The sequence below is a fragment of the Phalacrocorax aristotelis genome, chromosome 2, assembly GCF_949628215.1.
Source record: "Phalacrocorax aristotelis chromosome 2, bGulAri2.1, whole genome shotgun sequence".
Taxonomy (NCBI): Eukaryota; Metazoa; Chordata; class Aves; order Suliformes; family Phalacrocoracidae; genus Phalacrocorax; species Phalacrocorax aristotelis.
Genome location: NC_134277.1, coordinates 20,912,844 through 20,926,899, shown reverse-complemented (window position 1 = coordinate 20,926,899; position 14,056 = coordinate 20,912,844). Strand labels below are relative to the sequence as shown.

The 14,056-nt window shown below is 36.6% G+C and overlaps 1 protein-coding gene across 8 annotated transcripts in view; it reads left to right on the top strand.

The window, feature by feature from the left end:
- Positions 1 to 14,056, top strand: part of MLLT10 (MLLT10 histone lysine methyltransferase DOT1L cofactor) — a 137,674-nt gene that overhangs the window by 38,778 nt on the left and 84,840 nt on the right. For all 8 annotated transcript variants that reach the window (XM_075082675.1, XM_075082673.1, XM_075082678.1 and 5 more), the window contains 2 exons: positions 6,095 to 6,204; positions 12,509 to 12,612. In XM_075082675.1, coding sequence (XP_074938776.1) covers positions 6,095 to 6,204; positions 12,509 to 12,612 — 214 coding nt within the window. The remainder of the gene's footprint in view (positions 1 to 6,094; positions 6,205 to 12,508; positions 12,613 to 14,056) is intronic.

Below are 14,056 nucleotides of genomic sequence, written 5' to 3'. Positions count from 1 at the left end.
GAATGAGATGTAAAAATCGGCAGAGCTCAGTAGTGTGTTTCTGAGGGATAAATAAAAATAAAAAAGGGCTCAAGTGAAAAGCTAGAAGTTTCATGAGACTTATTTAAACTTTGGAGACTTTTCAGCATGTATTTCCAATTTCTGATATTGGAGAAAACTGTTTTCATTATTATTGTTACCTACGTAGATCTTAGAGTTGCGTTTTGTATGGTTTTGATGTTGTTTTAATGTTGGTTGAAGTTGTTTCCTAAGATCTTTTCAAAGGAGAGTTTCTTAGCTATACTTGCGTGACGTTATCTTAGAAAGCACAGTGGATTTACCTTTTTTTTTTTTAAGATAAGCAGCATTTCCCAAAGTAAGAACTTGAAAGTACAGTTGAAGTAAATATTTTTAATGTTAATTTGGCAGTCACCAATAAGTTGTTTCCAATAAATAAAAAAACCTGATGATATTTTACAGTTTCTGGATGGAGGCATTGATTGTTGTAGAATATTGGTTCATTTAAAGTAAAAGAGGTAGTGAATCTGCCCACGCGTGGTAGCCTGCTGCGAGTATTTTTTTTCAGCAGTTACAGAGAAGGCAGTCCTGTTAAGAATGCACAGAAACAAGCAAATTCGGTGGCTGATTTGAATCCTTATTATAAATTTCTTAATTTCTTGTTTTTAAGCTAAAGCCTAAGTTTATTCTAAAGTAAGCAAGCCAGATATTATAATGTAGTAAAAATATTGAGAAAGCACATACATAAAATGGCCACCTTCTCAAAGATTTAAGAAATAGTAAGTAAAATAAGGAAAAATACAAAGAAAAGGAAATTCTGAGGACAGGAAAGATTTCAAGAACATTTTGCAAGATGACAGTACCTGCATTTACAAAAACATTTGTGCTCCTCCCCAAGTTAAAGTTGTCCTGAAAAGGGTGATAAAAGCAAAAGTGAATTGAGTATAAGCAATTTAGTGGAAGTAGTAAGAGTTTGTTAGTAATTACTGTAAATTTTATAAGTAAAATTAAAATAAGTGAGTAATAAATCTGTGGCCAGGTGTTTGGATGCAAACCATGTGCAACCAAAGTGAACGGAAGCTTCTCATGGATTTAAGCAGTAAAGGATGTGGTCTATATAGCTGGCTTTAAAAAACTAATTTGGAACAAAACCATCTGATAAATGGCATGAGATCCTGGTTAAGTTTGGAGAGAATTAAGAAAAGTCAGAGTATCCTATTGTTATTTCTGTGTGGTGTTTTGGGCGAAGAGGAATGGTGATAAATTAATTTCAGTTCCAACAGCAACCACTGAAAATGTTTGAAACGTTATTGAATGTGTAGAACAGTGCTACTGGGTTTTTTTTAAACTCTAAAACATGGGTATACAACAGTGTTTTTCACACTTAAACATTGGTAAGGCTCAAAGAGATGATGGGGTTTTTGCGGGGGAGGGAAGAAAAAGGTGTATGCTTGCTGACGATAGTTGCCCAGGAATAATGTAGCAAGTGATGTGAGTAAGAAGTTTCAGCACAATCTTAATGGCTTAGATGGAGTTAATTGAAAAATATGTATTTTAATGTAGTCTTAAATATTATAAGTCCTTTTAAATGCTTGCTTCTGTTACCAGCTGTGCATACAGTTTGCATGGGTGTGTCTTCAGGATGTTTCATTATCACTGCAGACAAAGTAAGCAGTTGCCATACAGTAAGAAACAGTAGACAAAAGCACTCACCTCTGAACATGGCAATAGGTACTTTATTCTGTTGGGGTTCAGAGCTCTGTCCTCTGTCTGAGAGTAGTTGTCTAAAAGAGAAGAAAGCGGCAGTGGAAGATGGGGGAGGCATTTTCTCACCATGTTATATAGTCAAGAGCCCTCTCGGTTGCAGAAAACATGAAGAGTAAAGTCTGCTTGTATGCCAGTAGCTCGTTCTTCCATCAGTGAGGCAGGGGAGAGCTATCACTCTTTGGCTGTACGTGTCCTTGCTTCCATGCTTACTCTTTGTAGCAAAAGTGACTAGTTTTTTGATGCTTAAGAAAAGATGGTGGTAGTTTGCTTCATTTTCCGTTTCCCTCTGCTACTGTCTGGTCCTTACATGGCAAAACTGAATCTTCTTGACCTTCTTTAAGTTGACAAGTTTTGTGGAGGAGTCTGCAGACCACCTTGAGTTCTCCAGAGATGGAGACTCCGCAGCATCTTTAGGCAACCAGTCCTTAACCACACTTGTTATGGAAAAGTGTCTTCCTTATTCTTTCTTCACGGAGAGCTGCTGAACCTGTGTGTTTTTCAGCTCTTCCAGGTGAGCTGCGTTTTGCGCTCTGACAATCTTATATTTTTTCACTTTGGACGAAAGAACATTTAAGCAGTTGTGTACGGTGCATCAGAGTTCTAGTGGGAGCTGATGCTGGAGTGAGGCTTCTTTTATGATGTAGGCGATTGAGGCTGATAACATAAGGGTGTTGCAGCCTCCCATATGCTTAAATTTTTATTGGACAGGTTGTGATTTTTCAGCAAGGTCCGATTATCTGGAATCTAAAGATACCAGATAGAAACCAATGGAAGAGGTCCCTAGTCCTCATTTCCTTGGACACTTATTGACCCCTTACTCAAAAAGTGTATTAGTGCTGTGGTACTTCATTTGTTTTATTATATAGATACCATTTTTGTTATAATGGAAGATAAAGGTGTACTATTGCCCACAACTATTCTGGATGTGCGGTCCAAAATTTGGAAATCGGAATATAGTAAGCTTGTAGATTTCTAGCTGCTTCTTTTTTTTTTTTTTTTTTTTTTTTGGACAGTGATGGAGTAGTATTCAGTTAAACTTACTTCTGAAACTGGTTTCTTGTCGTGAAAATTCTTTACTTACCTAAATTTCAGTTGGCTTAGTAAGTGGGTTGGTCTGGGTTTTTTTTAATGTCTCTGATATATTGTATATATTTACGTAATAATTTTTCATTATAAGTAAGTGTAACTGGAGTACAGGCTTAATTACATCTGAAGTAAAAGCTTTTGCCAACTGTTTATGAGTAACTAAGTGGAGAAGGTTTTTTCAAAATTTCAGTGACACTTTTCTACTGGTTTAATGGCTTTATTAGATGAATGGTGTTTCTATTTGAGTTATTTTTTGAGAGGAGATTAAGACAAATATTCACCATTAAAACTATGTTAACATTTATTTATCTGTCATTAGTAAGATGACTCTGGCTTAGGGCAGTTTGCAAGTCTTAGAAGCCCTTATAAACAATCAATCGCTGAAGATATTTCAAGTGGAGGAGAGAACAAAAACAAGACTGTGATTGTAATAGTTTTTTTCAGTCTGTCTGTTAATGATAATTTTTAAATGGTCTGTTGGAACTGTTTTTAAAAGCAGCTCAAGTTGGCAGTTTATACTTTCTTTTCCCTCCTCTTTTATTAGTCTCATGATTTTTCTATGTGGAATAATTCTACCAACTATTTGTGAATAAAATAATGAAGCAGCATAGATACTGTATTTAGTTGCAGATGAAATAGTAGAATGGTGTTATGTTGACTGTAAGGGTTGTATGTGTGCTTTTCATTTTCTATATAAATTATAACTTCCAATTTAGTAAATGGGGAAGGGGAGGACACCAATTGGCTGGAAGCAACTAAAAGAGATTTGTGCTTTTCATTCTTTTCTTAAAAGCATGTATGCAGTTCTGGATACTAAATACCATTCCAGAATCTCAACAATACTACTGTTAAGTAAGCACAACTTTACATTCAGCTCAGTTTGAGAGTCATAGTACCGTTGGGTGAAGAAACTAAGAACCTTTAGTTTTGGCAGAGTAGTTAAAAAGAGAAAATCCAAGGTGAAAACAAAACTCAAAAAGGTCTGCAGTGAGGCAGTGTGTTGTGGTTGGGGATTTTTGGTTGTTGTGTGTTGTGTTTTTTTTTTTTTTTTTTCTTCCCCCTGTTATAGGATGCATTTGCACAATGATAATTTACTTTCTTTACCTAATCTAATATCTGCTAGATTATCTAATGGTGTAAATCTGTCACTTTATGTCCTTAATATTTGCATACAGATAAGCCTGGGTAGGAGGAAAGCACAATTATTTTTAAGGTGTACTGAAGGTCTTGTGACAAAAGACTTCAGTTTTTCTCTTGGGGAAGAACAGAATTAGTGCTAAATGATTAGCTACACCAAATTCACTTTCAGATGAGGTAGCTCTGTACTATGCAATATTACTCTTGTAATGCTATTATTAGTATCAGTATATGTTGGGTTAGCTATGTAGCAGCTTCTGCTGAATTTACAGTTATTGCAAATTGTCCTCCACTGAAACAAATTGGCAACTCTCAGGATCTTAGTATTGAAAAAAGGCCTAAAGTTAGTAGGTTTCTTTCTGAATTGGCGATTCCCTCTGCCCCCGTCCAACCAAATGTCAGACAATTAGGAATGTTTACTTCTTGAAAGGTTGTTAAACACAGTATGATAAGTAACTAAGCTCTTATTGATGACCCCAAGTTAATCACAGAATCACAGAGTGGTAGGGTTTGGAAGGGACCTCTGGTGAGATCATCTTGTCCAACCCCACTGTTTGAGCAGGCATGGCTAGAGCAGGGGGCACAGGACTGCATCTGGGTGGGTTTTGAACATTTCCAGTGAAGGAGACTCCACAACCTCTCTGGGCAACCTGTTCCACTGCTCTGCCAATGTGACAGTAAAGAAGTTTTTCCTCATATTGAGGTGGAACTTCCTGTGTTCCAACTTGTGCCCATTGCCCCTTGTCCTGTTATTGGGCATCACTGAAAAGACCCCAGTCCCATCTTCTTGATACCCGCCCTTCAGATATTTATAAGTGTTAATGAGATCCCCTCATAGTCTTCTCGAGGCTGAACAAACCCAAGTCTCTCAGCCTTTCCTCATAAGGGAGATGCTCCTGTCCCGTGATCGTCCTTGTAGCTCTCTCCTGGACACTCTCCAGCAGTTACCTGTCTGTCTTGAACTGGGGAGCCGAGAACGGGACACAGTACTCCAGATGTGGCCTCACTAGGGTGGAGTAGAGGGGGAGGATAACCTCCCTTGACCTGCTGGCCACACTCCTTTTAATGCAGCCCAGGATGCTGTTGGCCGCCTTGGCCATGAGGGCACATTGTTAGCTCAGGGTCAGCTTGCTGTCCACCAGCACTCCCAGGTCCTTCTCAACAGAGCCGCTTTCCAGCAGGTCACCCCCAGCCTGTACTGGTGCCTGGGGTTGTTCCTTCCCAGGTGCAGGACCTTGCACTTGCTTTTGTTGAATTTCATGAGGTTCCCCTCGGCCCAGCTCTCCAGCCTGTCCAGGTCTCGTTGGATGGAAGCACAGCCTTCTGGGCTGTGGAGTGGCTGGGAGCCACTCCTCCCAGCTTGGTATCATCAGCAAACTTGCCGAGGGTGCACTCTGTCCCTTCATCCAGGTCATTGATGAATATATTGAACATGACTGGACCCAGTACAGACCCTTGGGGAACACCACTAGTTACAGACCTCCAACCAGACTCTGCGTTCTAATGAGTTAGAACAGGACTGGGTATAGGACTTGATATTCCCATGAAAGAATGAGTTGGCCACACCTTTAAAGAAGGAAGAGATTTGATACAGGGGATGTGGGGGTGTCTGTGTTGGAACTTCCTTCTATAAAAAGAATACAGGAGTGTAGTCAAATTAGAATTACTTTATTTAAATAAAAAGTATACACAGAAGTCTTATGTGATGGTAATGCTTGCATGAATGCTAGTTTTTTCAGATGGTATTTCCCTTTTGCAGGAATTTGTATAGCTTTTACATGATGACTATGTTAATCCAAGAAATCTAAAGAAATAACCTGTTTTCCATTTGTGTATCACTGTTTTTATAAATCATTATTATTTGGATTTCATGGGGTATTACTTGTATAAATTCTCCCATGAATAAACTTAATGTATTACAGCTCATCTAAATTTTGGATAATATGAACTGAAATGTAAACATGACTTAAGTAACTTATGTCTGTAATATTTTAAACAAAGTAGTTAATGGAAAAAGGTGTTCTAAAGGGTTCTTTGTACTTCAACTGAAATGTCCTTTGAGCTTCTAGAAAATATTAAAATTAAATACAATTATAACTTTTTGTAGGTTGGGCTCATGTGGTTTGTGCTCTGTACATTCCCGAGGTGCAGTTTGCAAATGTTTCTACAATGGAACCTATCGTGTTGCAGTCTGTTCCTCATGATCGTTATAATAAGGTATCATTATATGTCCTTTTATCTATATCTAATGTATTTATTTTAAAACTTGTGAGCTTTAATAATCAAAAACTATACTTCTTAGAATGTACTTTATCTAAAATTCATAAATGTGTGCAGTAATGGTGTGTGTTTTCTGCTATGGCTTTAATTCAGGAATTGAGAAAGCTATGTTATTAAATTAAGCCGTAAAGTTATCTGCCATGTCTCATTATTCATTCAAAGATTAGGGACTGTTTTGTTAATTAAAAATATTGATCTCTGAATAACAGTTTATTTTAAAAGGAATGTGAAATATTTCTCATAGGTTAAAATATTATTACAGCTTATTTGAAATGTTATTATTAATTACCACTAAGTCCTACTGTTTTCGTTATTGATATGATGTTCATAAACATTTCTTTTAGGAAGAAAAGCTATACTAATATATTAAGGCAAAAGTTTGCAGACTTTTGCCTTTGTAAACAGTATTCACTTTAGTGGGATTATTTGCTTGTAGAAGAACTGCTCCTAAATAAGTGTCAGTGAGGTGGAATGTTTTATAAAGTGTGGTATGGCTTTATTTTAAAAACAAAAAAGTGCAAAGCAATGTAAAAGTAACTTCTTTATGTCCTATATTGATAATTACAATTTTTACTTGTTCAACTTGTGCTGCCTCTTTGCCACTAGACGTAACTACTTCCTCCTTTATGTTTTTATATTTCTCTTCTGTAAGCAGCAAACTGTCTAAATTTCTGATTAGTTTTATTACATATTTTTCTTGCGTTGTTCTTTTTAACTCTGGCTTCTGTCTTTTACTTTATTTTATGGTGGTTTGTGGGCACTGGGGTAAAAGAGGAATAGACTGTGTTATAAAAGAAAGAAAGAAGACATGTATAACCTCTTGTGCCCTTCCTACAGGGAAACCAGTCCTGTTCACATTGTCTCTGTGACCTCCTTTACTTTTTTTATTTTTTTCCCCTTCCTTCCTCCTCAGTTTACATCTCTGATTGATGCTCTCTCCCCCCCCATTTTCCTATACTTTCTTCTTTTTTCATACTTTGGTCTTTTCCTTGTCTGTTTCACATTCTCACAGTTGCTTTCAGTATGTTTTGCCCACCTTATTTACCAGTGTACCCAAGAAGCCAGGAATCAAGATCTTGGTTCTTCTTGTGCTTTCTTATTACATCCTACTTGAGCATCTGTTTTGGCTCCTCACTGTTGGCTTTGTTCTGCGTTGGCAAGAACATTCAACAGTGAGATTAAGTGCAAAACTAATAAAACTTTTGTGCTTGCACACAAAGCAGTACAGATTTGCTGTGGCAGATGAGTTTATTTTCTCTCTCTACTCAACTCTAGGCCAACAGCACATCTGTTTTCTCATTTTTGCTCCAGTAGTCGTCATAATGTTTTTTTTTATTGGTAGTGGTTCTTCGCTAATGTACTTCAAAAATTTTGTGGAACTGTTTGGATTTTATCTTGCACCATTTCCACTGATGGTAATTGATATTGGATGAGTAAATCCTTGTAACTTCAAAAAATGTATGCTGCGTATACTAATATTACTTGTTAACAAAGTCCATTGTCAGTCTATGCCTTTAGTCTCTAATTCCTTTTTGTTACAACTCAAGTTGCTTCTTTCTTGAACTGTTTTTCTTCCAAATATACGATGTATAATTGGTTTTTACTGCTAAAATTCCAGTTTGCATTTTGTTGTGGTTACCATGACTTTTTTTGCTTGCTAGATGATTACTAATCCCATACAGATCATGTAGATAAAGTTCCTGGTGGTGTCTAGCTTTTCATTTTCTGTGGTTTTGGTGGGTGTTCTGATTCAGGCCTATTTTCCATGGTAACAGTCAACCTAAAACTACTTTTATACAGGCCACTACAGTATATTGTAAAATATAATGAGACCTATATCAGAAATTTCAAAGTTTTGGGTCACACCCCCAGCCTGCAAATTTTTTTTCTTTTTCTCTCTTTTTACAGAACCCAGTTTTTGCTGTCTTTATTTGCTCCATTTGGTTCAGGGAGATAGTGGCTGTGGATTTCAGGGGAATCAAAGAAATGCGTATAGTGGAGTTGCTCCAGCAAACCTCATGAAACCAATCTAACTTCACTGCCGACAGCAGTCTAGTTGTAACAGAACAAAATTTAAGAGGCAATCGCTGACTCTGGACTCTCCCAGCTGTTTTGATAAATCTGTAGCCAGTGCTGAGTTTGGTACTGCTGTGGCTAAGCTGCCACCAGTTCCCGAGTAGGCTGCTTTTGAGCAATACCCTCAAGACCAGTACAACTACTGATTCCCTTTCCAGGTAGCCTGCAGTAACTTCACCTCCCCACCCCCTTTGCATTCAGTATAAATTGTGTTTATTTAAATTATATATTTTTTTAGACTAGAAGCTTTGTAAAGCATTTAACTCTGACTTTATAAATTTGGGGAGGAAATGGGAAAGAAAAGCTGTTTTTTTGAGAGGTAGATATGGCAAACAGTTCTTAAAACATCTGTTGCGCATTGTGAACAAATATAAACATGTAATTATGAAAAAAGGGACTAGAGTTGTTTCTCCTTTTAGAGAAGCTTACTGCTAATTTCATTCTGTCTGTCAACTCATGTTGGAATAGGATGATTTTAAGAAAGATTTTATTTCCTGTGAAGTGCTAAATAATTATGCATATGTGGCTGGATACGGATAGAAGGCTAGCATATGGAATTCAGGGCAAATATAGGTCAATGAAAATTATCATAAGGAAAAACTTATACTGTAGTCTTTAAAATAAAAACAAATGTCGTCAGAGTTTTGCCAGGAGATAGCACTTAATTTACACAGTTTGTTCTGTGGACTTGTTTCTTTATTGAACAGTGCAAAACATGCAGTGTTATAAAGTACAGTAATCTTACATGCAAGAAGAAAGACAGTAACGCATGAGGCTTGTCAGTGTAAAGGCGTTTGGCTGCTGTTTCCCTGAAGTTACCTGCTTCTGGGATAAAACCTATCGCATTACAGAACGAATCCACTGAATGACTTGATTAGCGGGTTAACTGACAGGAGAGCTTCCAAAAATAAGTGGACTAGAAGTTGCTCTCCTATTTAGTAGATATTTGTTATTCCTTGGATGGTTATGTGTGGATGATCTCTATTTTATGTGAGCTTTATTTGTCTCTTTCAGGTTAGTTTGAAAGTACGTGGTAATTGAATATAATTACTGCTTTTAGGAATCTCTTTTAAGAGCTGATTGAAAAATAAGTGCATGTGGAGTTTCTTGATCCGCCTAGCAGTAAAAGCAGCTGTTAGACTTCTATTTCAGTATTTGCCGAAACAAGGAGAAATTTCTCTACAGCTCCTAGGTTTGATTCTATAAGCAGGGAATGCTCTTGGGTAGTGGTTACAGTAGTAGGGTAAACTCTTTCTCAGATTGCTTTGTTGTATAAGGTTTTCTTGCCTCATCTTCCCTTCTGTCTTTGCTTTTGCAAAGAAGGTTTACGTTTTGAATCTTTGAAGAAAAAATATTGACAGAAACGTAAATGCAGCTTTGCAAAATGTATATTTTGCCATTAAAGAAGCTATTTGTTGAGCTTTTTTGAGTAAAATTTCCTTGCTGAGTCAAAAGCTTTGTATAATTTTTTGCTTATCTTCCACTGAGTTTGAGAGAAGTCTAAGTACTCTCTTCCCTTAAGAGCTTTGAAGAGCAGTACTGCTGTAGATGGGGAGGCACTATGTGGAGTTTTATGATTTCACATTCCAGAGGTTTCAGAGCTGTAGCAATTGCATGGATTTGCAAATGCATCAAAGTCTTTGGTTTTCTGCTTTGTGAAAGAAAGATAAAGGTTCTCAGGCTTCTGGAATTATTTCTGTGTCTAAGAGAAGGGAGAAGCATGAGAAGCTCAGCTTTGCAGAGAACTTACTGTCCACATTGGAATGGGAAGACGAACCATGGCCCTGTTTCATATGGAAGACTAGGAAACATGTTTTATACTTCTCATGGCTGTTGTAGGAAGGATAGAAGTTCATTGAGCTTGTTAAAATGGGTAGGCAGACTGCTATATATTGTGTTTAACCCTGCTTGTAATGTAGCTGGTCATTTGTTATAATTTTTCAGTCATCTTTAAGTGGTCCTGAAACACAGGCCCTAAATGTACTATGTACTGTTGAAAAAACAGGGCCTACACCCTTACTAAATGGATTGCTTATATTGCTTTTCTTTCTGAGCTTCAGTGAGGAAAAAATTACAGATCTTAAGGCAGAACTCAGAAAAAAACAGAACAGTAACTGGAGCTTGAGTTTTATGGGGTTTGTTGAACTCTATAAATAGAGGTACCTTACTTTTGAAGTTACTTCCACTTAATATAGTTGCTCAGATGAGGTTGATAGATCATGACCTTGTTTGTTCCTAAAATCTAAATGTGTTAGGTCATGGTATGGAAAGCTAAAAAGCAGCCTGTCTCAGACCCTGTCAGACAACTGAATTATCTGTATGCACTACCTTGATGTACAAAGGGAGCAAGTCAAAGAATTAAGTAGGATTATCCCCTTTGTGATCCTTCAAATGTTAGGATATAGGGTATGATTTTTAGGATATATTAGCTATAGAGTGTAAGGCTTTTTAAATGTCTTGTGGAAACCGCAGAGTGACTCACCTACCCTAGAGTCTCTCATGTTAAAAATGCTTTAGTTAGCTGACATCTCATGTTAAATGTTGTTCTAAACACCTCTGTTAAATGCTGTTCTGATCTCAGAATTTCACCCATTTTCATGTTTTTCTAAGTAACATGGCTCTTGCATTGTATAATTTTTATTTTTTACTTTAGTTTTATCTCAGTCCATTTTTCTTAAACTGTATTTTCTACTATCCATGGTTGATGTTCTTTTTATTTATTATTCTACTCGTCCTCACTGAAGGGATGTTGTGATACAATTGCAATAACTCAGTTACAGTTTAAATGTAGACAATTTTTTTTTGGGGGTGGGGTGGGTGGGGTGGGTGGGGTGAAGTTTCTCTGTTCTTACCTAAGATCTTATAATGGGATTTCTACAGAGGTAGCAGTGTACCATTGATGTTTGTTACCTCAGTAAGGTTCTCTCTTGTTTAAAAACAGGCACTTGACTACCTGAATGCTGGAGGAGGATACTTTCATTAAGAATCTGTTCTTAAATTGTTAAATTTTACACATAAACGTCATATGAATCTATATGTGTATACATATATATATCTAGATACAGGTTTAGAGATATGGAATATCTTTAAATGGCATTTCAGTAATTAGGACAATTAAGAAAAATGGAAGAAGACTTAGTTTTGCTTGATATTTGTCCGTGAAATGCTGGTGAAAGACTGTAGTGATGTCTAGCATAATAGTGAGTGTCCATGCAGCATATATCTATGTTTATTGGTCATACATTAAAACAAAAAAACCACAACAACAAACCAAAAGGATTGAATAATGAGAAAGATTTTGGATTCTTTTTCTCTTATTTTTTTTCTTTTCTCATTTTACTGAGAATGTTTTTGAAAATATTACAAATTGCCCTAGTATCCCAGTAAAACAAATAAATTCACAGAAATGCTATGAAAAGATTTTCAAGTACTAGACAGCTTATGTTAATTTTAGCTTGTTTTTGAGCTTGAAATGGGTTTGATATACTAATTTAAGCTTTGTTTACAGAAGGTTCTTGCTTGATTAGTTTCTAAGGGGTTTATGGGGCTGTCCAAGTCATGCTGAAATTAAAGCAGAGTTCTGTTAAACACCATATTTAATTAAAGGTAACTGAGCATCATATTCATATTGAAGCATGCTGTGAGACTTCTGAAAATTCCTCCTACCAAATGTACAAATAAAATTTTAAGCTTGCAGTTTTTCTGTATGTAATTTTGTAGACAAATGCATGTCTGTGTATGTATGGTATCTTGTACCATTAGGCACTCAGTCTTATTTGGTGTTTCTGAATGCCACCAATACAGGTAATGTTAAATGAATGTGAAAATCATTGCAACCTAAAAGGACGTAAACACAAACTTGAAAGCAAGGAAAATCTTGAAGCCTAATGCTATTAACCTTTGGCTGTTTGACTGTTTGGCTAGTTGAATAGTGGTATAGAATTTAAGTAACCTTAGTATTGGTACTGCTTTAGCGGTGAAGTGTTACACAGATCCCAAGTGTCTACCAGGTGATCTCCTTTTGCAAACAAACGTAATAAGGCTTTTGTAAAGAGGTTCTTACAAGCTTAGCTGCAAAATCTGGTAGTTCTCACCCTAGAAACTCCTGTGAGTAACATGGAATTTATTTGTATGCTTATCATGTTAAGTGTTTTCTCTTTGATAGACATGCTATATTTGTGATGAACAAGGCCGAGAAAGTAAAGCAGCCACTGGTGCTTGTATGACATGTAATAAACATGGATGTCGACAAGCTTTTCATGTAACGTGGTAAGTATATTTTATTATTTAACATCTCTGATGTTCCAGAAAGAATCAGTGCACACAGTGTAATGAATAAATTCTTTATTTAGTATATTTCTGAGTAAAGAAATACAGTAAAGTGGTTTGTGTAGAAATATCTAACTTCTTTATAATAGAGTTTACTATCAATATGGCAGTGGCAGCACAGACATTGCTATGAGTTGCAAAAGCTGTCTAATGATACTCCCTTGGGTTCTATTAAATGCCGTGTGCTCCAGTGAATAAGGTTTAGTGGTTTTTTTGGTCTTATGTTCTTTTTCTTGGATGATATTTTATAGGATATGGCAATGTGAAGACATTGTATAACTGTGGTTGGTAAATCAGTGGGAAAAATTATTGAGCTATACATAAAAATGCACTAGGCTCATTCTGGTACAGATTTCCAAACATTTAGGGGTAATTCACCTCAGTGGTTTTGTCTAAATGATACATGTATATCCTGAACTATTCATTTAGGTTTTGTGTATAGCTGTTGCAGCAAACAGCTGTGTCCACTCTCTGACTCATTCCACTTTAAGATATTTAGTTTTGCTTGCATTTGGGAGATCCTTGTCTCACTTCATGGACCTCTAAGAGAGTCTGGATAATTAGATTAAACCATATGTTAACAGGTAAGTGGAGGCAAAAGGGGTTCCACCCCAAAATTTAGAGGCATTATTTGGTTGCTTGGTTCCCCCCCGCCCCACCCCCAATTCAGCTGAAGCTATTTTGCAGTAGATAGACGGCAGATTTACACAGAGTCTAGCTATATAACCCGTAGATTTATCTGCCTGTTTTATTGCCCCAGTATGCTGCTTCGTGACCAGCTCAGTCATGGAAATGGTATTTGCACACCTACTTAAGTGTATTTTCTTCAGTGTAATCAAGTGACACTTTGAATGTCTTGTGCAGATGCTAAAGTATATAATTCTGTACTTAGGTGCTGATTTCTTGGCAGCTCTTCTTTTTTTTTTTCCTTTTAAGTACTTGACTATCTAGCAGGTTTTACTCTTTCATAAGCATCTAATTTTTCATTAGGTGTGATCGATGTCAAGTGCTTTTTTAATGGTGAAAACAGGTTGTGTCCCTCAAAGCATGCATACCATGTAAAGAGGTTACTTACAGATGTGAAAAAATGTCTATGTCCCAGCATTTGGATGAAAAGGTCTCCTTTCCCCCCCCCCCCCACAAAACATGCATGAGTCCTTTTCATATTTTTTCTTTCTTCCAAAACCCTGTTTTCAGTGAGTGCCATAAAGACCATAAGAATTAGGTTAAAAACGAAAATATTTATCTTGCCAGTTTTTAGAAATTTTTGATAAAAAAAAAAAAAAAAAGGGTAGGTGCTAGAAAATGATACCTAGCCAGAGTACTGTGACTGAGGATATTAAGAGGCTTCTGTAATATTTAAAAAAAAATGGAAGAAAAATGT